Source organism: Carcharhinus amblyrhynchos, chromosome 6 (genome assembly GCF_965287045.1).
Source record: "Carcharhinus amblyrhynchos chromosome 6, sCarAmb.v2.hapA, whole genome shotgun sequence".
Classification (NCBI taxonomy): Eukaryota; Metazoa; Chordata; class Chondrichthyes; order Carcharhiniformes; family Carcharhinidae; genus Carcharhinus; species Carcharhinus amblyrhynchos.
This window is the reverse complement of record NC_137329.1, coordinates 87129691-87152966: the sequence shown is the minus strand read 5'-3', so window position 1 is coordinate 87152966 and position 23276 is coordinate 87129691. Positions and strand designations below refer to the sequence as shown.

The following is a 23276-nucleotide window of genomic DNA, read 5'->3' as shown; positions in this document are numbered from 1 at the left end:
TGTCTAACTATTTATTTCCCTTTCCTTCAGACAGAAAGGGATTATGATGCACCATGAATTTTAAGGACATCATGATCTTTCATCACATTTTCTACTTCCCAGTTACACTTCCTTGCCATTTGCTTAACTTTTTCTTCCAAAGTGAAAGCTTTTCCTTATTTATCTCATTGTAGACCTTCTTTGGAAAAATCTGTCTTTTAGCTTGCTCTTTCCCCCCCCCCCCACTTGTTTTCATATTTTTAATGTTTTTAATCATCTGTATTTATGTATATGGAGAAACACTTGTTCTACAAATGCACCTTTAAAATAATAAAACATCCCAATTTGCTTCACAGCTACATTATAATGCAAAGAAGGTGGTAATTGGGCAGAAGGTCAAAAGCTTGATCAAGAAGGTAGGTTTTTAAGGAGGATCTTAAAGGTGCAAAGAGAGGTAGAGAGCTAAGAGGTTTAGGAAGGGAATTCTAGAGTCACTGCTGAAGCACTGATGGAACAATTAAAATTGGGAATGCTCTAGAGGCCGGAGTTGTGCAGATATCTTGGATGGTTTCAGGCGGGCAGAGATTAAACACAAGAATACACGAGAAATAGAAGCAAGTGTAGGCCACCAGGCCCTTCAAGCCTGCTCCTCCATTCTACATGATCATGGCTGATCTATGCTGGCCTCAACACCTTTTCTGTGCCACTCCCCCACAGCCCTCTATCCCTCAATCTATCAAATATTTATTCACCTCCACTTAAAATACTTCTAATGATCCAGCCTCCACGACCCTTTGGGGCAGAGAATTCCAGAGATTCACCACCCTCTGCAAGAAGAAATTTTTACACACCTCAATTTTAAATGAGATGAGAGGTTACACCACATTGGGTTATAATGCAGCAGGTTTATTTGAAATCACAAACTTTTGGAGCGCTACTCCTTTGTCAGGTGAAAACTACAGCCTGGTGTCGTGTGACCTCTCATCTTATCCACCCCAGCCCAACACCACCATCTCCTCATCGTGGCCACCTGTTTTAAATGACTGGCCCTTTATCTTGTAGCTATCCCCTTGTTCCTAGACTCTCCCTCTCATGAAAACATCTCACCATCTACCCTGTCAAGCCCCCTCAGGACCCTATATGTTTGAATAAGGTTACCCTTCACTCTTCTGAACTCCAAGGAATACAGATTCAGACTATTTAGTCTCTCTTGATAAGACAACCCTCTCATCCCTGGAATTAGCCTGATGAATCTCCTTTGGACTGCCTCCAGGGCGGCACAGTGGTTAGCACTGCTGCCTCACAGTGCCAAGGACTTGGGTTCAGCTTGGGTCACTGTCTATGCGGAGTCTGCACATTTTCCTTGTGTCTGCAAGGGTTTCCTCCAGGTGCTCCGATTTCCTACCACTGTCCAAAAGACGTGCTGGTTAGGTGGATTGGCTATGCTAAATTCTCCCTCAGTATACCTGAACAGGCATTGGAGTGGAGACTAGGGGATTTTCACAGTAACTTCATTGCAGTATACATATAAGTCTACTTGTGACACTAATAAATACACTTTTAAAAACAATGTTATTTTATTTTTTAAGTATGGGGACCAAAATTTTAGTAAGAAGTCTGACAACACCAGATTTAAGTCCAACCAATTTATTTGACTTAAACCTGATGTTGTCAGACTTCTTACTGTGTTTATTCCAGTCCAACGCCGGCATCTCCACATCATGACCAAAATTTTAGGCAGTATTCCAGTGAGGCCTCATCAAGATTCTGTACAATTGCAACAAAACCTCCCTATTTTTAAACTCCAACCCTTTTGCAATAAAGTCCAAAATGTTGTTTGCATTCTTAGCTACTTATTGGACCTGTCTGCTTGCTTTTTCTGATCCATACACTAAAACACCTCGATCCCTCTGTATTTCACTCACCTGCAGTCTCTCTTCATTTAGATAATCATTTTGATTCCTCCTACCAAAGTGCATGACTTCACATTTGCCAACATTAAACTCCATTTGCCAGGTTTTTGCCCAGTCACCCAATCTATCTATAGCCCGTTGCAGAATCATAATAACCTCATCACAACATGCTCTTCCACCTATCTTCATATCATAGGCAAATTTGGAAACCTTACATTCTGTTCCCTTCTCCAGGTCATTAATGTAAATAGTGAACAACTGTGGGTCAAGAACTGATCTCGAGTTACATCTTTCCACTCTGAAAATGACCCATTTATTTCAACTTTCTGTTTTCTATGCGATAAGCTGTTTTCAATCCATGCTAACATACTTCCTCCAATTCCATGGGCTTTTACTTTATGCACCAGCCTGTTATGTGATGCCTTGTCAAATGGCTTTTGGAAATCTAAATACATTACATCAACAGGTTCCCTCTATCTACTCTGTTGCATGCTCGACAAATTCAAGCAAATTGGTCAAACATGATTTACCTTTCTTAAATCATGTTGACAAGGTTTGATTATATTCAGTTTTCTTAAATGATTAACTGTTTTCTCTTTGATTACCGATTTCAGAGTCTTGCCAACAATAGGTGTTAAACTAACTGGCCTATAGTTTCCTGCTTTCTCCCTTTTTGAACAATGGAGTCATATTGGCTGTTTTCCAATCTTCTAGTACCCTCCCGGAATCTAGAGAGTTATGAAAATGTCAACCAATCGGTCCACTATCTCTGTGGCCACTTCCTTTTGAACACTCAGCTTTGACAAAGGGTCATCTGGACTCGAAACGTCAGCTCTATTCTCTCCTCACAGATGCTGTCAGACCTGCAGAGATTTTCCAGCATTTTCTCTTTTGGTTTCAGATTCCAGCATCTGCAGTAATTTGCTTTTATCCTTAAAACCCCAACATGCAGTTCATTGGGTCCTGTTGACTTATTTGCTTTTAGCCTCTTGTATTTTTCTAATACTCTCTCCCTTGTGATTGGGATTTTGTAAGTTCTACCATATTAATTGAAATTAGCTCATTAGGTATCTAAGGAATATTTGCATTGTCTTCCACGGTGAAGACTGATGCAAAATATTTATTTAGCATATCCGCCATTTGTTTGTTCGCTGTTATCAATTCACTGCATCGTTCAGTAGAGGTTCCATATCTACCTTAGCCACTCGCTCCTTATTTATATATCCAAAGAAAATTACTATTTGTTTTGTGGGTCAAATGTTTCATAGGCAATCAACCTGAAACGTTAACCAGATCCCCTTCTCTGCGTACATGCTGCCCCATCTGTTAATATTACCAGTATCTTCTGTTTATTTTTCAGATTTCCAGCACTTGCAATGTTTTCTTTTTGTTTTACACACCTTCCAAGAATGAAACTAAAATACAAGAGAATTATAAAATGATCTGCTGTTTTGTGAAGAATACTGGGATCTGTGTGGACTAAGTAAACACAGTAAGAAGTCTCACAAGACCAGGTTAAAGTCCAACAGGTTTATTTGGTAGCACGAGCCACTAGCTTTTGGAGTACTACCCTTCCATCAGGTGAATGGGGGTACTATTCACAAATTGGGCATATAACGACACGAACTCAATTTACAAAATAATGGTTGGAATGCAAGTCTTTACAGGCAATCAAGTCTTAAAGTTACAGACAATGTGAGTGGAGACAGGGTGAAGTACAGATTAAAGAGATGTGTATCATCTCCAACCGGGACAGTTAGTGAGATTTTGCAAGCCCAGGCAAGTCGTGGGGGTTACAGATAGTGTGACATGAACCCAAGATCCCAGTTGAGGCCGTCCTCATGTGTGCGGAACTTGGCTATCGTGGACTAAGTAACGAAAGCAAAAAGAAATTCTCATGTACAGCCCTTAGCTGGAGATCCCCAAGAACAACTTTCTTCAAGTGGCAGAGTGTGAGAGATTTTCCATTCATCTCTCCACCACATAAATGTGCTATTGTGCACACACTGGAATGCAAAGACCTGCTCGTGCAGAAATTCCTGACTAACACTACCTGGAGGATATTTTGTCATTGATGGTGAGACAAAGCTCTTCTTTCATAAGTGTGTCTAATGTCTCCTCTTTTTAAATAAGCAAAATAACCTGAAGCTGAGCATAAGTTGTATGTCTGAACTGGAGGTTCTGTTTACTCTCTAAGCATGTGACTCCTAGTGGCACCTGATTATGAATTTAGATCAATTTGAGAAAGCCTGCATGCTACTGAAGGGAAAGGAGAAAGCATGAACTGTGCACTTTTCCATGTTAGGGCCTACTTTTAATTGTTATTTATGAAAATGCCAAAGAATAAAAAAATGTTTATTTATTTCAATGTTAGGAACAAGCTTCCAGCTGCCTCCATTTAGACTAACGACACCCTACTGCTGGCATTCATTATGGGAAATTGAGGATAAAGTTCTCCTGAGTGATGTGTTAAGAATGCACTGGAAAGCAGCTGTCTCTGCCATTTTTGTCACACTTAGACTGTTAAAAGACAACGTCTCCATGACACAATTAAGTGAAATGGTGACAACCAGGAATCTGCTCCTAATATACAAAGTTAACTCTTCATTCAGTAGAAATATTTTTTTAATTGAAATGTACCAAGGTTGACACTGAGGGACATTTAAGATTACTGTCCCACACTTTCCTCCCCCTTTTACAGACATCCATGCAAAGCAATGATCTTTTACTGCAGCATTTAAAGTATTTAACTTTAAAAAAGATAATAAGTAAATATCAAGTCTTGCATTCTTGCCTCACTTTAAATTACTACAATTACCATTGTCTGATGCCCCTGAGTTCCTTTTGACAATGAGCAGCAGGAGTTACTGGGAATTAAGATTAATAGTAATGATTGATATTTCAGTGTTCAGCATTGGAAAGTTGACAAGCTTCAACTGGTTGGGCAAATGTTTTAAGATATTTGCAGGATGTATCTGTGGTAAATAGTTGAGTGTAACTACTGTCTGACTTTATTCCAGTATAGATCTTTCGAAGAGAATGTTTCTGTGAGAATATAATAGAACATTTCTTGCACATTCACGTCAATTTCTTGTGATTCAAGAGCCTGTGAGGCTGGCTTTTGTGTAGTTTCAGCAATCTTTTTCCATTTGTTTAGCAAATATAAATGTTGCATCTGATACCTTTTATGTATTTTTTGCAGTATTTCTTTAATGAGTTTAAGCAATTATGTAGCTCAAAGTCTTGCTCTGCTGACACACCAGACAAACATTTAATTCCTGTCAATGCTCTCTGCTGACACCAGTCAAAGCTGCTCAGTCTTGTGAAATGGAACAGAATAACATCCAATCTGCATGTTCACAGCACTCAGTGTAGCCCATGAACATAATTTTGGTAGAAGTTAAATGCAAACAGCGGAGGTGTTCTGTCAGACTGAAGCTTTGGGATATACAAAGTGGAAAGGAATGGCTTGTACCCCAGACTTGCGACAAATCTGACATTTTGTATTTGCACATTGCCGTTGTTCAAGTTTCAATTCTGGCAAAATTATTACAAAACCCCACACTGAATGATAAATGCCTGATAAGAATGGGAAGGTTCTAATGTAAAATTAGTTACATCAAAAAACATGAGGGAAAATACACTTTTGTGTCCTTCACTTAACTCCTGTTCCAATTATCAACCCTTGTTCTATGATTACAATGTGCCATTTCAATTACTCCAGTGTATCAATCTTTTCCATTATTTATACTCTTTATTTTATAGGGTAGATTACAGGTAGTTCAAACTCCAAAAGCTGTTTGACCCTATTAACTGGTATTAGTTTACTCCATGGCTGGATTTTAGAGGGGCAGAGTCTGGCCCACCTGCCATTTCCCAGCCATGCATGGCAGTGGAGATGGATTGCAGCACTTCATTACCAATTAATTGGACATCTAAGAGCCTTAATTAGACAGGGGTCGTGGGGGGAGAGGGGGACTGGTGGTGTTGAGATGGCGGCGCGGGCTCGTTGGGCCGAAGGGCCTGTTTCCCGGGCTGATTTTGTTCTTTGTTTGTTAATAGGCCTAAGGGCAGGTGGCTGAGTGGGAACTTACCTATTACCACCACCACCACCCCCCCCATCCCCTTATTATGGTGAACAGGTCAGGGGAGGGAGGGAGGGAAGGAGATGGGTTGGGCACCCAACTTATTTTATATGTCACTGCTCTCCCACCAGAAACATGCCTGACGGGATGTTGTAAAATCAAGCTCCATGGTTTCAAGCGTAATGAAGTTCCCATTGAAATATTGTGACCATCAGAACTTATCAGGAATTAATTTTGCATTTAGAAATTCTCTACTTTCTTCAAAGGTTTTTATGTTTAAACAGAATGTAATATGATAATGGAGGAACTCTCCTGTTACAAAATAAATGAGATTCACATAAGATATACAAGGTATGACTCTCTCTCTTTGATCAGAAATTTAAATATTGATATTAGTCACAATGTGGTGATTCAGTCAAGGGTGCATTTAACCCATGACAACAAAAATCAAAAGCAGCAAACAACGGTTAGCATCATACAAAATAAAGCACACAGTGGAATATACTTCAAAGCAGTAACTTCATGTTGGCATGGGGAAAATACATGGAGGAGACAAACTGGAAGAGATTAAAGCTTAATATTGTCTGAACTCTGCTGTTTTGCAGCACACCACAAGATCCTAAATAAACTATACCTCATTGCACCTGATACAAATGAAACCCTCCCAAGAAGAAACTTCCCAACATTAGAAATGTTTTTTCAGTTATGCTTGTAGGTAAGCAACAATCTCTGTACATCATATCAGGGAAAGGCAGAACAGCTATCAGTTGTTCGGGATCATTAATATGCAAGTCATAAATCGGCATGTTTGTGTTGGTACAAAATAATGCAACAATTTCATTATTATGCCTTCTGCAAGGTTAATGAGGTCCGGCACTTTATTTTGAGATTCACGCTACTTGTCTAGTTTTCACAGACTTAATTTTTCTTCATCACAAAATTAACACAACGATAAAGGTAACAGATTATCCTCAGTGACGTGAAACCCCGAACAGCTAGAGTTCTGTGTGTTCGGGGATTTATTTGCAAAGAAGCCTGTTAGGGGATTTGTATCTGAAATAAGTGTTTACATCATTGGTCTATTGTGATAATGTGAACCTGAATTGTGTGATAACAGCTCTGAGTCTAGATATTAATATTTGATGGATTTACCTTCATGGTGTTGCAATTTAAGGTTGAAAGAGTTGTGTTATTCATTTGATCACAATTATTGGTATCCTGTCTCCAAACCAACTAAAGGTATACAACAATGCCATGCAGTCTGCGGCAGTGCTGATAAACATTAAGAAGTACTGAACTCTTTAAGCAAATGGCTCACATATTAGGGCAAGGAAGAGATTTCAGAGGTTTTTCATATGTAGCTGGGAAATTGTAGGTATCAGTGTTGCAAATTGCTGTTGCATATTATCTGTCTGCATTTTTACTTTTCTAAATAATCGTATTGCAAATTGAATTTAATTAGTACTGAAGCTGATGAGTAGATTTAGCCTGTTCAAAGTGGGTATGGTATTTGATATTTGTCTGCCTTTGAAATGACAAGAGATAGAAGCCTGGGAATTACTCCTGACAGTATCAGCAGCAAAATACCCACACATTTATTCCTACAACTTTAACTAAAAAAAACCTATTTATGTTTAAAAAAAGTGTGTTGTCATTTAAGAGGCTTTGAAAGTAATTTCATAGCCACATGCTAATATTGTCATGATAATTTTATAATCTACAGCAAGTATATACATGGCTTCTCCTGCAAGTTTAGTGCTAATTTAGATCATTGGTAGCAGTATGGGTGGCATGCTGTCACAGTGATCAGCACTGCTGCTTCATAGCGCCAGGGACCAGGTTCGACTCCTGGCTTGGATCACTGTCTGCACAGTGTCTGCACGTTCTCCCCTTATCCGCACGTTTCCTCTGGGTGCTCTGGTTTTCTCCCACTGTCCGAAAGACATGCTGGTTGGGTACATTGGCCAGGCTAAATTCTCCCTCAGTGTACCCAAACAGGGGCCGGAGTGTGGCGGCTCTGGGATTTTCACAGTAACTTCAGTGCAGTATTAATGTAAGCCTACTTGTGACACTGATAAATAAAGTATGAGCTATACGACATAAAATAGTCCCTACTTAATTATCCAGTCCATTTCTGGATAAATGGTAAAGGCTTAGAAATGATTCCTGAGGACAGATATGTTCCGGTTGGCAATGAGGGCAATCTATCAACTAGGCCTGCTCACTGTGAAGTTAGCGATTTACAGGAGTCCCGGGACATCGCGGGCCTTCATCTCAAACGTTGTTCCCTGGTCTGATCTGAAAAGTTTACATCGGAACAGAGAGCTGCAATTTGCTTATGACTCACCCACTCTGAGCTCCTGTCCGAAGACTGTTTTCTCTCCGAGTGCTGAGCAGTTCCAGCGGCCGTACCTGAACTGATACTGACACTCGTTGATCCCCATCTGCGCCCCTTCCCCGATCACGATGATGGCATCCGGGCGGCTCTGACAGATCGCCCGCTGCCGGGGCGCCAGACCTGGGATCTTGTTGCAGATGATATTCGCTCCCAAGGCGACCACCGAGGACAACGCTCTGAAAGACAGAACACAAAAAACCCGATACAAAATCACAAACGGACGCAAAGAGCGGCTCAAATCAAATCGCAACTGAAGCATGAACTAGTGTGACCTCTGGGCACAACTTTCTCTGCGGTGGTAGTGAGGCTGAATCTGGCAGCCTTCCACTTTCTGATCTATTGCAATGGGCGTAAAACTGCGGAAAGTTTCCATTCAAGTGATCAATTTACTGTTTAATAGACAGCCACAAGACGGAAGGGTTAAAGTAGACAACACGTTTCTACCACAATGCTGAATTTTCTATTCGCTCCCGACTCAGGAAACTTGCATTCTGTCCCATTCCCCGAAGGCAAATAAACAATATTCTGAAGGATTTGGGTAAATATATAATTAGGGAGAAAGAGAGCACATGTGGATTAAGTTTAAAGGGATGAAATTGAGAGTGAGCTTTTTCACACAAGGTGGGAGGGGTGGGAGAATGAATATCAGATCCGGAGGTTACAGGGCACCGTGTACCTACCTGCAGGAGAGAGAGAGAGAAAGCCAACGCTGGGAGGAAACCCTCCCAGTTTAGAAGCGCATTGTGCTTTTGCTTGTTTCCACCCTTCTCTGACACAAAGTAAATGTCAATTTGACAATATATCTAAACATTTTAAGGGGAGGGGAGAGACATCCAACTTACTGGCTGGCGGTCTGGAGAATATAACCGCAGCAAGTGGCAGCTGAACCGCAGAGCGGTACACAGGTAAGCCCAGGCGTCTGAGGAAGAGCCAGGGACACAGAAACAATGCGGCCACAGCACCTTCGCTCCCCAAATATTACACCTTCCAGCCTAGTCGACGGAGCTACGATTTAAATCCTCGAAAATCTCAAGTCATTAAAAAAAAGGCTCTGACTTACAGGTAACTTCCGCTGGTGAGGATAAGAAACATCTGCGGATAATAAACTGATAGGAGCACACTGCGTGATAGAAGGATGATCATGGTCGCTCTCTGCGTCAGCTCCTATCGGTGTTGTCTGTTTTATTATAGAAATGTTGGATGCTATTTGTGAGCAGGATCCTTGTCTAAGTCGCCGGTAATTAGTCTTGTCCAGTGTCTTGTCGCTACATTGGTGTTTTTGCCTCTCTTTCATGACGGAGCAGTGCTTTGCAATTGTTGGGAGTTGCAGTTCGAATGGTTGAGTGTTTTGTGAGAGTTCATCTGCTCTCAGGAGACCGCCTGTTGCAATTGGGCAGACAGGCTAATCCCAGCCACTGCAATCCGCCCACTCCCTCTCAAATCACAATGGGGCAAAAATGACAATGGAAATCACTCAGATCTACTTGTAGACAGTTAGGCAAGTCCCACAACTACTGGACTCACTTTTTAAAGGGGAAACTTCGAGATTATGCTTAGCTACGAGATACAATTAAATGAAATTGTCTGTGTTTAAAAGCAATCAATTTCAATCATATGTCTGTGACTGCAATGGCAAAGAGAAAATGAAATCAGAGCAGTCATTCATTATTTTGAAGAATATGTGCCAAACCAATAGGTCATACATAGATATCCCTCGCTCCAATTTGGTTCAATTATCTGTTTTTGTTTAGAATATTAGATCCGACCCACAGAGAGAAAAAAACAGAGCTTGCACATGCAATTGTTCTGTTTGTGAATCCATCCAGAGATGGTTATTGTCAGCCATTGGGGAGAGAGCATATAATACTAAAGTGCCTCACATTGGGAGACCGCCCGGCAGTCTGGAAGTATCATAATGCCCGCTGGATAAGTGAAGTCCAGGATGCACTTCAGACATGAGTTATGACGGTGGGGTGATCTCTTGAGGTGTAATTATTGCCTTAAACTTACTGTCTGCATTTGATAATATGTCTGCAGTCTCAATATATATATAAAATATAACTTGTTCGTTTTCCGTCGACTGTTACTGATGTAGGTGGTGTAGAAGGGTGAGCATAATAATGCAAGACCTGTTCGATACAGGACACAAACTTCAAAATGTCCAGATAATATGGTACAATAAAACCGGATTGGTGAGGAAAGGGGCTGTTGGCGCGATTACCAAGAAATAAGAGATATATCATATATAGAGAATACATAGTGGAGAGCGATAGAATATATGGTGTATGATCAGTTTGAGAAAATGAGTTCATAGCCCTAAACAGAAAATGTGCCCTTAGGACTAGGACTGGACATATATTGTTGCCATTAGGTGCAAGGAAGAGGTTTCATCAAGTTTCAAATTAATAAACTCAATCTTTTAACGTAAAATATGCTCTTGACACAGGTACAGAAACTGTGCATCCTTATGAAAGGGGGCTGACTCCACAAAGTGAATGGAATTTATGAGAATAATGAATGCCACAAATTGAATGCCACTCAACTCCAGACATTGTATCGATACAAGTAGAACTGGAGATTTGCAATAGTGCACTTAATGTTTCTCTTTCTATTGAAAAAAAGTCGATTCAACTTTTTAAACGAAATTAAATGGTAAATGGTAAATACATTTGAATTGCTTCGTAATACCAAGGTTACAGTGATGTAAAAAAAGTTACCACATGTTAATGACGATACCTTTCTATAAGCACTCTGGTGTTTATTTTACAGCAGCACCGAGATCTAATATCTAGCCCACTTCGCTACTTTCAGCTCAGCGCTGAGGAAAACCCCAATACCACCGACATGTAAAACCTAATTGTAATCCCGCCTCTCTACTGAAGTTACAAAAAAGGTGTTATCCCACTCAATTTTTGTAAACTTGCGCACCAAATATTAAAACGGTTCATTTCACACCAGTTGCAGTTATGCTCCAGCCAATAAAAGTGGAAGTTAGGTTCACTAGCATTGTCTGACTTTATTTATTGTGAACCCAGTTGCCTCATTCCCTCAAACGCAGGCACTCTCACTTTTGCATCACCATAAAGCTGTTCTAACCCAGCAGCAGCGATGCAAACATCCAATACCAGCCTGAACGTAATATTTTGACCAGACTCGGTTGGCGTCAGACTCCCGCCCCTGAACTGGAATTTCACACTGTGGAGTTTGAAAGCACGTGGAGTATAACTTCAACAGAGTCACAGACTGGGATTCAGACTCCGACAACGTTTACAATACTTTTAGCTGGTGACATTCCTCCCATGATCTTTTAACAACTCAAAATGGCCCAGTGTCTGGAACAGGCTCCTGCCAGTGTTTAAACAGAAATGCACAGAGCTGCTGCTTGGTGAGTGAAGCCCCTCGGAGTGGTTTCAGACGAGCAGAGCAGTCTAATCCGCATCCGACAACATGTGAAACAAGATCTGCCAGAAACACCTAGGTGGGTGAGGATGCAGAATGAGGATCTAACGGTCTGGACTGATTAAATTCTATTCCAGCACTTAATGGATGAGCAGAACCGAAACAGAAATTAACGCCAAGAGTGTAGTTACCAATGGTAACGGTGTGGCGGCACGTGGGGATATTGCGGGTTTTATTTCCTGGATTTACTCTCCACGCCGGCGAATAAATGGTCCCACGCAGTCATGGCAACAGCGTAATATAAGTGTATAGTTTGAAAGAGTTGATGTGAACCAATTAAAATTGAGAGATCATCTCAAAGGGGTGGTCTTGCATAACTTCGGTTTCACGTTGGCTGAGGCATGACTGGCATTAAGCCAAGTTTAAGAAAGTCAGCAGACTGCTGTCACCTTGTTAATGTTACAGGGCCATTGACTTTTCACTGATGCTCTGTTTTTAAGCAGCGTTGGGACAGCGTTGAGCAGATCACACCTGCATCCAACTCTTTTGTTTGACATGTGGAGCAGTGTCTCACACTGGCCTGACGCAGTTAGCTACCCGTGGTATAATAGTATAGTTATCGCACGGGTATCCTCATAAATGATGTACTTTTCCTGGGGTTCCGCTTTTGATGGCTGGATTAATGAGACAAGACTGCAGTAAAGATGTTAAAAAAACATTTATATCTGCAACCAATACATGGGATATTTCAGTCCTGTCTGTGTGTGCAATGCCTGTCTCCTGTACACTGTGTATTGTTATGATGCGTGTTGGAGGGTTGATACATGGTGCATCCTAAAACTGAGCTGCTATCGGTTCAGAAAGGCAGAATTAGCGACTCAAGTCAGGGTAGTTGCTGGTATCATCTGTGTCAACTGAGTATGATATGGGCGTTTTAAAAATCATTTTTATTAACATTTTAGTCTGTTGTTGTAAAGTCATTAATCGGCACAACACAATGATAACACTACAAATGATTGATTAGACGCGTTTGAATTATGTCAATATATCATTAAACTAAATACTCGCGATTTAGATAGGACACAAATTTCAGATAAAGGAACGGAACGTCAAAGCTTTAACATTAAAGAGTGAGTTCCAGTGATTTCTTAATTCCGAACACTGACAATCATTAATTTACTGTGATTGAGTTTACCAAGTCAGAATGGATAGGTGCTCTTGTTGTCAGTCTGTAATATAGATACATTTTCTGGGACTACCGAAAGCCACCATTGCAGTTAAACACCTGGCCTCGGCTCAGACGAACAAGGCATATTTGCTTTTTGCCATTGTTCCAACCATTCCTGAATATAGCTACCAGGGCCGACTACTCCCTCAACTGACCATTAAAGGAATATATATTTTGTTCCCAAATAACGCGCGTCTTCCTGTTCATTCTTGTTACTGGGAAGCCTTGGGGATTTAAGGCATAGTTTTAGGAATTGCGCTCAGGTGTGATTGCAGCTGGATTTAACGAGTATCTTTTAGTTGATTACTTCTAAGAAGCTGGGCCAGTGACATGTGACTTAATAATATCTAGTGGCGCGGTTGAAACTACCTTAATTGTTGTACATTTCAAAACTGGCTAGCATTACCTCTTGGATCTTACTATCCATTACCTTTAACAATGAAGCCCATCAAAATCATTTTACAGTTTGTAAATGATCGACGTTTTCCAGGTAGTGCCCAGAGTGAAACACCTGCATGAGAGAGACAGTGAGCTTTGTGCACAATAGCTAGAGTACCCGAGGTGCTCTGTATGTGTCTAATCTAACTGCTACTATAATCTGCACCGTCCAACTGATCTCTTGTCAACCACAGAATCAATGCATTTTGGCTTATTATTGCCAGTAAATAGTTTTAAACAGCACGTTCATTTGAACAGATTAAGATCACTTCAGTAGGCCTGTCCTGCATCTGAAAAGAACAGGTTCAAATAGAAGCTGGACTTATAAATACATTTTTAATTAAATTGTGAAAGGTACAACAGTTCCATATCCTGGGGAATGATATTGTTCGTTATGAACTAACCCGGCTGCCTGCAAAAACGGGCATATGTCCGTTGCAGAAGTGACGAGGAAGTGGGTGTAATTTAATATCTGTCAATGATCTCCATAATAAGAGGCTCTTCCCGCGGTAGCAATTGACTTTAAATAGTAAACGTTATGTTCAACATAGAAAAATGCTGCGGATCCTGGAAACTTGAAATAAAAACAGAAAATGCTGGAAAGGTTAGGGGCCTTTTTTCACTAAACTCTGCATACGGTCTCTTTATAAAGTTTGATGTTTAGACGGGAATTGGCCGTAGAGTATCTGGATAAATATCTAAAATTTTTGTTAGTTAAAAGGCAATTCTGCCGCGTAATCTTTCCTGAACGGTATAGCTGCTGCTAATTGGATGAGCCCTGTCACCACGAACACATCTGAATGTTCAGATTGTCACTGTCCGTGGACCTGTAAAAATGCTGGGTTAATGCAAAGTGCAGTTGTCCCTGGTAAAGAGGGCTGAACCGAGTGCGAAGCTACAACTCTCTACAAGTGATGCACTGAACTGGCGTTTTCTGATTCAGATCAAATCACAGATTTCTGGATATAAACCATATGCCCGTCCGCTGATGGTTACCAAGTGGATGTCGGCAACTGGAAAGTCACAGCAGAGAAATATTCTGGGTGCTACCTGCAATCAGTGATTTCTAACCTTAGAAGAGGCGCGGAACGGAACTGGATGGCATCTGACCTGAGAAAACACCAAATAGGGGAATTTCACCCCCTCTGGACATAACTGGCTTCCGGATAGGTGTTGGGTCACATTACCTGGTACAGATTGATCCGGGTGAACCTAGGTAGCGCAGACACCACATTACGGGGAAGACTTTGTACATAACGAAATATTTCAACACACGTCTTTAAGGGGCTCACCGACTCGAAGTGTAAAATCAGGATATCTAACGTGCCGTGTATCACTGAAAACTCCAAGCTGATTTCAGATACCTCCAGAAGGTAAATGACAGGGTCTCAGTCCGCGACATAACCACATAACTCATAAGTGTAATCCCGTCCTCCGCAAACCTGGTGTAATTGTACCTGCCCCTGTGCTTATCAAAACCGTGTGCCAACGATCAACTTCCCTGGTGTGTAATATTCACGTGTTAAAATCGCCTAAACACTGCCGCGCTGCGTCATTCACCCAGATACGCTGGTATCTCATCCCCTAATATTGCTTTCTATCAGAATTTCCTGCAAATCAGTTTTGTACCGGCTGCCGTCCTGTACTTGGATCAGATCGAGAACGAGTCTGCACTTAGTGAGGTTCGGAGCTGCCACGGGCAAGGGTTAGTTGTGTTCTCCAGGTTAGAGCTGGGGAACATCGCACAGTAACCAGCACTGCTCAGAATGGCGAGCGCTGAAAGCTCCAACGAATGGGTGGGAATTTGGACAGGTTACTCAAAGCCAATCATTCCCTAAGCATGTGGAGTGAGGATTTCAGCTGAAAGTGGATACTTCTTGAAGCTATACTGAAGCTGAGCTGGTTCCTTTCTCTTTTTGATTTGTTTTGATTCTTGGGGACTGACCTGTTCTCACTTTGTTTCACTCAATCCTGCTAGGCGAAGTGCACCCGTCCAATTACCAGATGCAGCGCCAAGTCGTTTTAAGAGATGGGATTTAGCAGACTCAAAAAAAAGTTATGCATTCTTCATACAAAATCCCACAACTATGCAGCGGCCAAAAGTATTTGAGTTCGGGGGGGATAACAGGTAGCAGCGCATTCTAACAAACCGGGACTGTTGGGTTAGTGCTGAGGAATGTGGAAATACAACCCAGCCTTGCAACTAATAAGGGCATAGAGGCAAGAAAGTTGGCAAATATTCATAACCGCACAACCTGTTTATTGTGAGTAAAATCTCCGCGTTGAAGTGATGGAACGAAAAATCTGATTTCCGAATAGCAGGTATTGCTTTGCCTGTACATTTCCACCACTTCGACCGAGCTTTTTTTAAAATAAACCTTGCTCGTTCCTCTGCACGCGTTAAGCTCTCACTTTTCTCCAATCTGTTGCATCAGAAGAGGGCAGACAAACCAGTTGTCAAATAATTTCAACACGTATGTATGATGGATAGCATCGCCGATTCTGCCCAGGCCTGTAAATTCGCTATGCTTTGGAAACTGGCTGCTAGAGATCCCTTATCAAGCGATTCATTCTTTTTCTAATTTTGTTTTGAAAGAGATCCGATATAAAATCATTCGGTGATAACATCACATTTTGGGGGGGGGGGGGGGGGCCTTTACACGTGTGCCACCCAGGCACCTCAATACTAAGATCGGAATATTGTAGATAATATGGGGAAAACACTGCCGTTTGAACATCCCATGGCATTGAGCTATCTCGCTGCAATCTGTTTTGGAACAATTTCAAGATTAATTGCCCCCACCTCCCCCCTCCAAGATTGTTGGTTTTTATTACTTACCCTAATTTGACGTAGATGAAACCCAGACAGAGAAAGACATACAGAATCCACCGTCGAAAGTTCCTGTGCATGTTCTAGAATCAGGGTTTCGCCGGAAAGCCCAAATTGTGCGATTCTGTTGAAATTAAACACCCCACCCCCAAACACACAGACACACACACACACACACAATCAAACTCTCAGAACTTGTATCCCAGTTTCAGCGGTCGGGCGAGACTCAGATCACTGTAGAACCTGCTCTCTTGCGCAGTATCAATGATGGGCCGTTCAGATCCTTCCAATTCCATGAGGATCTCTCTTCCCCATTTGTATTCAGTTCACATAAAGAGAGGGAAACAGACTGACTCCACAGTGTAAGCAAGAGAGGACACCAGCGGGTTATTCCAGGTCTGTTCAGGCATTGCATTGCATGTGTTGTTACTTGTCCCGAATTCTCCAGTATTCTGCTATCTGGGATCTTTGTTGAACTGCTGGGCTAGTTGCAGACGATCGCCAGTTGCCTTGAGTTTTAAAATATCTCGTAACTCGTTCACGTCGACCTCCGCCTGACGACATCCATTTACCTGCTGATATAGGTTGGAGCAGAGCAAGAGCGACACGATCGTCACAAAAGAGCAAAATGAGGGAGATGCAGACAGAGATACGCCTCTAATAAATCAAGATAGGAAAACGGTGTCTAAGCAAGCTGCTGCCCATAGCTCATGAAAACACGTGTTACTTTTGTTCCAAAACCCCTTCGCTGCCAACTGAAAAGATAGAGTGTGACAGGTTGTGAGATGAAGGGTATTCTCTTGAAAGGCGATTCTTGTCGAATCTCTGCTTCTCTGTCTCCCTGATATATTTTATTTCATTTATTAAGTTACGGAAACGCCCAAAAAAGATTTTAAGTAGAAGATACGGCTTTATCTCTGGTGTTCTATAATCGAGAACAGCAAACCTGAATCTGACATTTCAGAGCAACATTTCTGTCTGCAGAACAGATGTAGGTGAGACAAAAAGGGAATGAAATGTGTGTTCTGAGTGAGAATGTTTTACAATCATTTCACATCGAAAACAAGAATCTGAACACAAAATAATTCCCAATAACGAGCACAAGCATGTTATTAGCGGGAAAACAATATTTTATTTTTAATGTAAGCTGCACATTCTGTTCATGTCATTCGGTCACACATAAGAGTATTTTCAAGATGACAGGTTGTTGTAAAATGATGGTGAGGAATTGCTGCAATGGCTCATTCTCCGAGAGGAATATCCAAACTCACCCTTAACAGAAGTAAGCAATTTAAATCTACAGATTGTGTAAATTTGATTAATGGGGGCTTGGGCCAGGGAACTTCATAAAGTTAAATAATCAAGTATAAATTTGACCTCGTGTAAATTTGATCAGTTTTGCGGTAACTTCATTTAAAATTCCGCCCACTTCAAAAAATTTATCATTGTCTCTGAAAAACCCAATGAGAATCGGACTGAGCTGGGGTGGGGTAACGCATTTGTGGCGAGCAATGTGGTACAATCTGGTGAAGCTGGCATAATCCTCGTGTGGTCGAGATGAAATGGAGGAACTACTATTTAAAACCATTCGATTTTTCCCAGAGAGCTCGCTTATTATTCTTGTTCACGATGAGGCGGCTCTCGTTGCCCAAATGTCTCTACAGATGGAGATGGTGAAGGACTTCATGTGTTGGGCACACACCTTTCCAGAACATCCATTCTCAAGTGGCTTCTTGAAGAGAGCCGCGAGGGTATCAAAGATTGTGCAGCCTGTTACTGTCCATCATCTTGTTAGTCTAACGAAAGGCGTCTGACACATAGTGTTGACATATAGATTTCCTCCTCATAAAAGAGTAAGACTCAATTTCCACCTGGGAGTAAACAATGCTGATCACCCAGGGAACATCATAAAGTCCATTGCATGAAGAAGATCAAGCAATATATTGTGAGAGTAACATTATGCGAAGACAACCAGATACAGGCACACGCACAAATGCAGGCACACACATATACAGATGCACACACATTCTCACACACAGGTATAAACACACACACACAGACACAGGTCCACACTCATTCTCTCTCACACAGAAGTCTGCATTTGTGTGTCTGCATGCCTGTGTATGTGGATGTGTGCGCATCTGTGTGGGTGTGTGTCTATCTGTTGAGAATATGTGAACCTGTATGCGTGTGTGTGCTTGTGTCTGTATTTGCATGTGTGTGACGAATGTATGGATGCTTGTATCTGTGGGAGTGGGTGATGCTGTATGTGTGTGTGTGAATTTCTGTGTGTCTATCTCTGTGTGCACACGCGCTTGTATCTCTCTGTGTGAATTTGTGTGTGTCTGTATCTGCCTATGTGTGTCTCTATCTGTGTCTTTATGAATGTGAGTGTGCTTGTGTGCCGTTTGTCTAAAATCAGTGACTTTCAGTTTCCCATACAGCAGCTCTCAGATTCTACCAGGGTTCCCACTCACTTCTTTAAACCACTTGTATCTGATGTAGGTAAATATCGCACTATCATCTAGCTGTTATCGTAAATTGTTGATCAACTTAAACCTGCAATGCATATCGAGCATTTTATACTAGAAACAAAATAGGAAGTTAGGCCCCACACATTTTGATTACCTCAGGTTTACACTTGTTTTAAAGTATTTATCGTTCCTGATACTCCCTTAGTCGGTTTGATCCATCATTCGCTCTCAGCTTTACTCCTTCCTTCACCCTTTGTCTCATCGTTCACCTTCATTCGCTCCCACGCCCCTTGTCATTCCCTTGCAGCCCCAGTACTTTTTGTATTAACTTCTTATATTTGTTTCTTTTCTTGTACCTCACTACTCTTTCTTCCTTTTCCTCTATCACTGATCCTTCAAACCATCTCCTTTTCCAGCCCACCCACCCCATCCAGCTGTTGTTCTCCTCGGTGCCTCCTCCCCCTCCCCATTATATTGCAATTGTTGTGATAGGCTCCCGGAATCGCGGTTTTCCTAAAGCCCGGTATGTCTTTCCGCACACCAAACAATTGATTCATTAATCGATATCTTTAAATTTTCCTAGTTCTGTTTTCTCACCATCTTCACGCAATTCATCTATCCTACCAATATGTACAGTCTCATTTGATGCATTACTAAGGGAAGACGGTGTACGTATCTGTTTGAATTGTATGTATCATTAATAGGTTAGCAGGACCGGACCACTGTCTTCACATCTGTTCCATCGAAACATGGATGCAAGTACTTAAACTTGCCGTGAACCTATGTGAGAGGTCTTCAGCCAGGAGGATTCCTTTTCACGCTGGGGCAGGAAAAGACGACAAATTTTCTTAAGTAACATTTTTGAAATGAAAGGTAATTGAACCGTCTAATGTGCTGTGATGTTTGCTCAGATATAAAGTGTATCTAGGGATCTGGTTTCCCATACAAGCCTGTCTCCAGTAACAGCATTTTGATATTTATGGTGGGGTGGTGCGGGGTGGGGGGGAGGGGCGGGGACGTGAGGAATGAAAGTTCTTTATTGGAAGTAACACCCTCCTGTGGTGAACGAACATAATTGCGGAAATTTGTCCTGATAGCTCTAACTGTAGGTTAATACTGCCATCTAGCAAACAAATCACTGAACAGTTTCAATCTCTCCCAGTTACTGTCAACAAATTGGTGCTTCTTCAGTAGTTGATTTTAATCTCAGTAATTTCCAGTGACAACTTTAAAGTCAGCAGCCTGCCAGATTAACATCTCCCTTTCACTCTCACCCTGCCTATCGACTCTGTCAGCAGTGGTTCAGTTGGTAGCATTCTCGCTAACACATTCAAAATGGAGTAGGAGGTTCACGTCCCACTCCAGGATTTTAGTACAAAAACGGTTGGCCCTCCAACGCTGTGCTATCGGATGTCCCGCCTTTCAGATAAGACTTTGAACTTGGGCCGTGTCTGCTCTCTCAGATGGATGTAAAAGATCCCCAGGATATTATTTTGAACATGAGCAGGGTGCATCAGTGTCTTGACCAACATCCCAAATCTCTGTTTAGGAGCTTGCTCTGTGTGAATTGGCTGACACACTTCCTACATTACAACAGTGACTACATTTCAAAGATACTTCATTGATTGTAAAGTGCTTTGAGACATCTGATAGTAACATAAAGTGCAATATAAATGCAAGCAATTTTTTCTCTGATAGTTGGGAGACCTACTTGTCCCCTACTTCCCAGTCACTACACATCTGAGTGAGATCAATCCATGGAATTTCACCAGTTTCATTACTATCAGCATGTTGTTTCCATGGTACATCATCTTTCATTGTAAAATCTCACCACTTCTCTTCCAAAAACACTGGTATTATAAATGTTCCTCATCCAAATAATTGTAGATATATGTTCAGAGCACAATGATGCAAGCCCCCTCCATTCCTTATTAAAAACAAAATACTGTGATTGCTGGAGATCTGAAATGATAACAGGAAGTGCTGGAAAACCCAACAGGTCTGGCAGCATCTGTGGAGAGAGAAAGACTTAACATTTCAAATTCAATGTGACTCTTCAGAATTGCTTGCTCCTTACTTCAGCATTGAAAGACCAGTTTCACATCTACACTAGACTGCTGAGTACAAGTAACATATAAATATTTCACTTACTACCAGGTTGGTTTTGTGATTGCACAGAAACTTCATGATATCAAATGCCTTCATCATAATTGTTGTGCCCATTTAATTTATTTGCTCTTGAGTGTTATTAAGAGGAGGTGATGACCTAGTGGCATTGTTACTAGACTATTAATTCCCAGAAACTCAGCTAATGTTCTGGAGACTGGGTTTGAATCCCACCATTGTAGATGGTGGAATTTGATTTAAAAAAACCTGGAATTAAGAATCTATTGATGACTAGCCATGAAACTATTGTCAATTGTCGGAAAAACTCATCTAGTTTATTACTATCCTTTTGGGAAGGAAATCTGCTGTCCTTACCCAGTCTGGCCCATATGTGATACCAGAGCCACAGTAATGTGGTTGACTCTCAACTGCCCTCTGAACAAGAGCAACTATGGAGGGGCAATAAATGCTGGCCAGCCAGCGACACCCATGTCCACAAATAAAAAAAAGCTACCCAACTAAGCAATTTCAATTCAAAAATTGTTCAAGGCCAGTTTATGAAATATTCCATTTGTCCATTGCAAAGATTGGTTTTGTTGTTTTGACATTTGAGGATTAAGTAGCCCAGCAGCAAGAAGGGCACACATTTAAAAATACCATCTATATTTCTCCAAGAATCCCAAAAAATGGCACAACAACCAAATTTGAAATGCATTGCCTATTCCTATGTGAGCAACACAACTGGCAAATTCTGGGCATCAAATTTCCTGAAGTAGCAATTAAATGAATGGGCAGTTAATTTGTTCTTGGTCATGCTGGTTTGAGAAAGAATATTGGTCAAAAACTGAAAGAATTTCCTGCTCCTCTTCAAGTGATGTCAATGCTCCTCAATTAGAATAGTCAGATAAGGGCTAAGTTTAATGTATCATCCAAAGGATACCACCAAGAAATTCATAGAGGTTACAACATGTAAACTGTCCATTCTACTCAGCAAGCCTATCCAATTACATAAATACAAAGTTAGCTGCAATCATGTTTACCCATCATGTTCTAATTTTCTTTCAATGCCTCTTTTTTCATCCATTTACCTAACCTAAAGTTAAATGCTAACATAATTTATGTCTTATCGGCATGTTGGCACAGTGTTTAGCACTGCTGCTTCACAGCGCCAGGGACCCGGGTTTGATTCCTGGCTTGGGTCACTGTCTATGTGAGTTTGCACGTTTTCTCCATGTCTGTGTGGGTTTCCCCTGGTTGCTCCAGTTTCCTCCCACAGTCTAAAAGAAGTGCTGGTTAGGTGCATTGACCAGAACAGGCGGTGGAGTGTGGAGATTAAGGGACTTTCACAGTAACCTCATTGCAGTGGTAATGTAAGTCTTACTTGTCACTAATAAATAAACTTAAATAAACTTAACTTAACCTTGGAAGTAAATTCCACAGGTTTATAACTTTGTGTGTCATTAAGATTCTCCTGCCCTCTGATCTATCTCTTATATTAAGCTTATTCCAGTGGTGCCATGTTCTTGATCCCTCCACTACTGAAAAAAGTATCCTTCTATCTGCTCTGTCCCATCCCCTAATAATTTCAAAATACTTCTGTCATATCTCCTGTTAAATGATAAAACAGCAGTTCCTCAATTTTATTGAAGTGCTCCAGTTTTGTGTGTGAGTCATAGTAGCATCCTTGCCTCTGAGTCAGTAAGCTATTAGGTTCAAGTCCCACTTCAGGACTTCAGCATAAAAATCTAGGCTGATGTTCAAGTGCAATAATGAGGGAGTGCTGCACTGTTAGAAGAGTTGCCTTTGAGATGAGATATTAAACTGAGAACCTGTCGGTTCTCACAAGTAGACATAAATGTTTCTATCATACAATTTTGAAGAGCAGGAGAGTTATCCTTGGTGTTGTGGCCAGTATTTATCTCTCAATCAACATCACCAATAACATTTTCATTGAGTGACTGGCTATTATCTCTTCTTGTACCTGTGTCACACACACACACTGACACCCCAGCACTAGTACTCACAAATAAGATCTGCAGTTAGCTTATTCTATTTCCCTGTGTATTGCTGAAAGGGAACAAATAACATGTATTTTGCCCTAGAATCAGCTTTCTTTCAACTCAGAGAACTTGCACATTCTGAGATACAAATCAACGGAAGATAGGTTTTAGATGTCTGCTGAGACATGACAATAAATCTCCATTGTTACCACAACCACAGAAGATTGAAGTTCAGCCTTTTGCATCCTTTTTCCCCTTTCAAGCATCTCTGTCTGAAGTAGGTCTTGTCACCCTTCAGATGCAAAATTTCACAGTCTCAGGACCGGTCGGTCAAGTATAATCCACATGAGAATGTTTCAGAAGGTGGTCACTTTACATTCTCAGCCATCTTTGACGCAGTGTTTTTGCTTGTATTTATTTTAAAAA

The 23276-nt window shown here is 41.2% G+C and overlaps 1 protein-coding gene across 2 annotated transcripts in view; it reads right to left on the bottom strand.

The window, feature by feature from the left end:
- Positions 1-16920, bottom strand: part of wnt7bb (wingless-type MMTV integration site family, member 7Bb) — an 83635-nt gene extending 66715 nt beyond the window's left edge. The window contains exons 1-2 of one of the 2 annotated variants that reach the window (XM_080190881.1): positions 16280-16920; positions 8325-8551 (exon numbers count right to left, since the gene is read on the bottom strand). In XM_080190881.1, coding sequence (XP_080047007.1) covers positions 8325-8551; positions 16280-16350 — 298 coding nt within the window. In that variant the 5' untranslated portion in view covers positions 16351-16920. Of the gene's footprint in view, positions 1-8324; positions 8552-9435; positions 9569-16279 lie in introns of those variants that run through there. The other variant, XM_080190880.1, reaches the window with a different exon arrangement.
- Positions 16921-23276: the final 6356 nt, after the last annotated feature.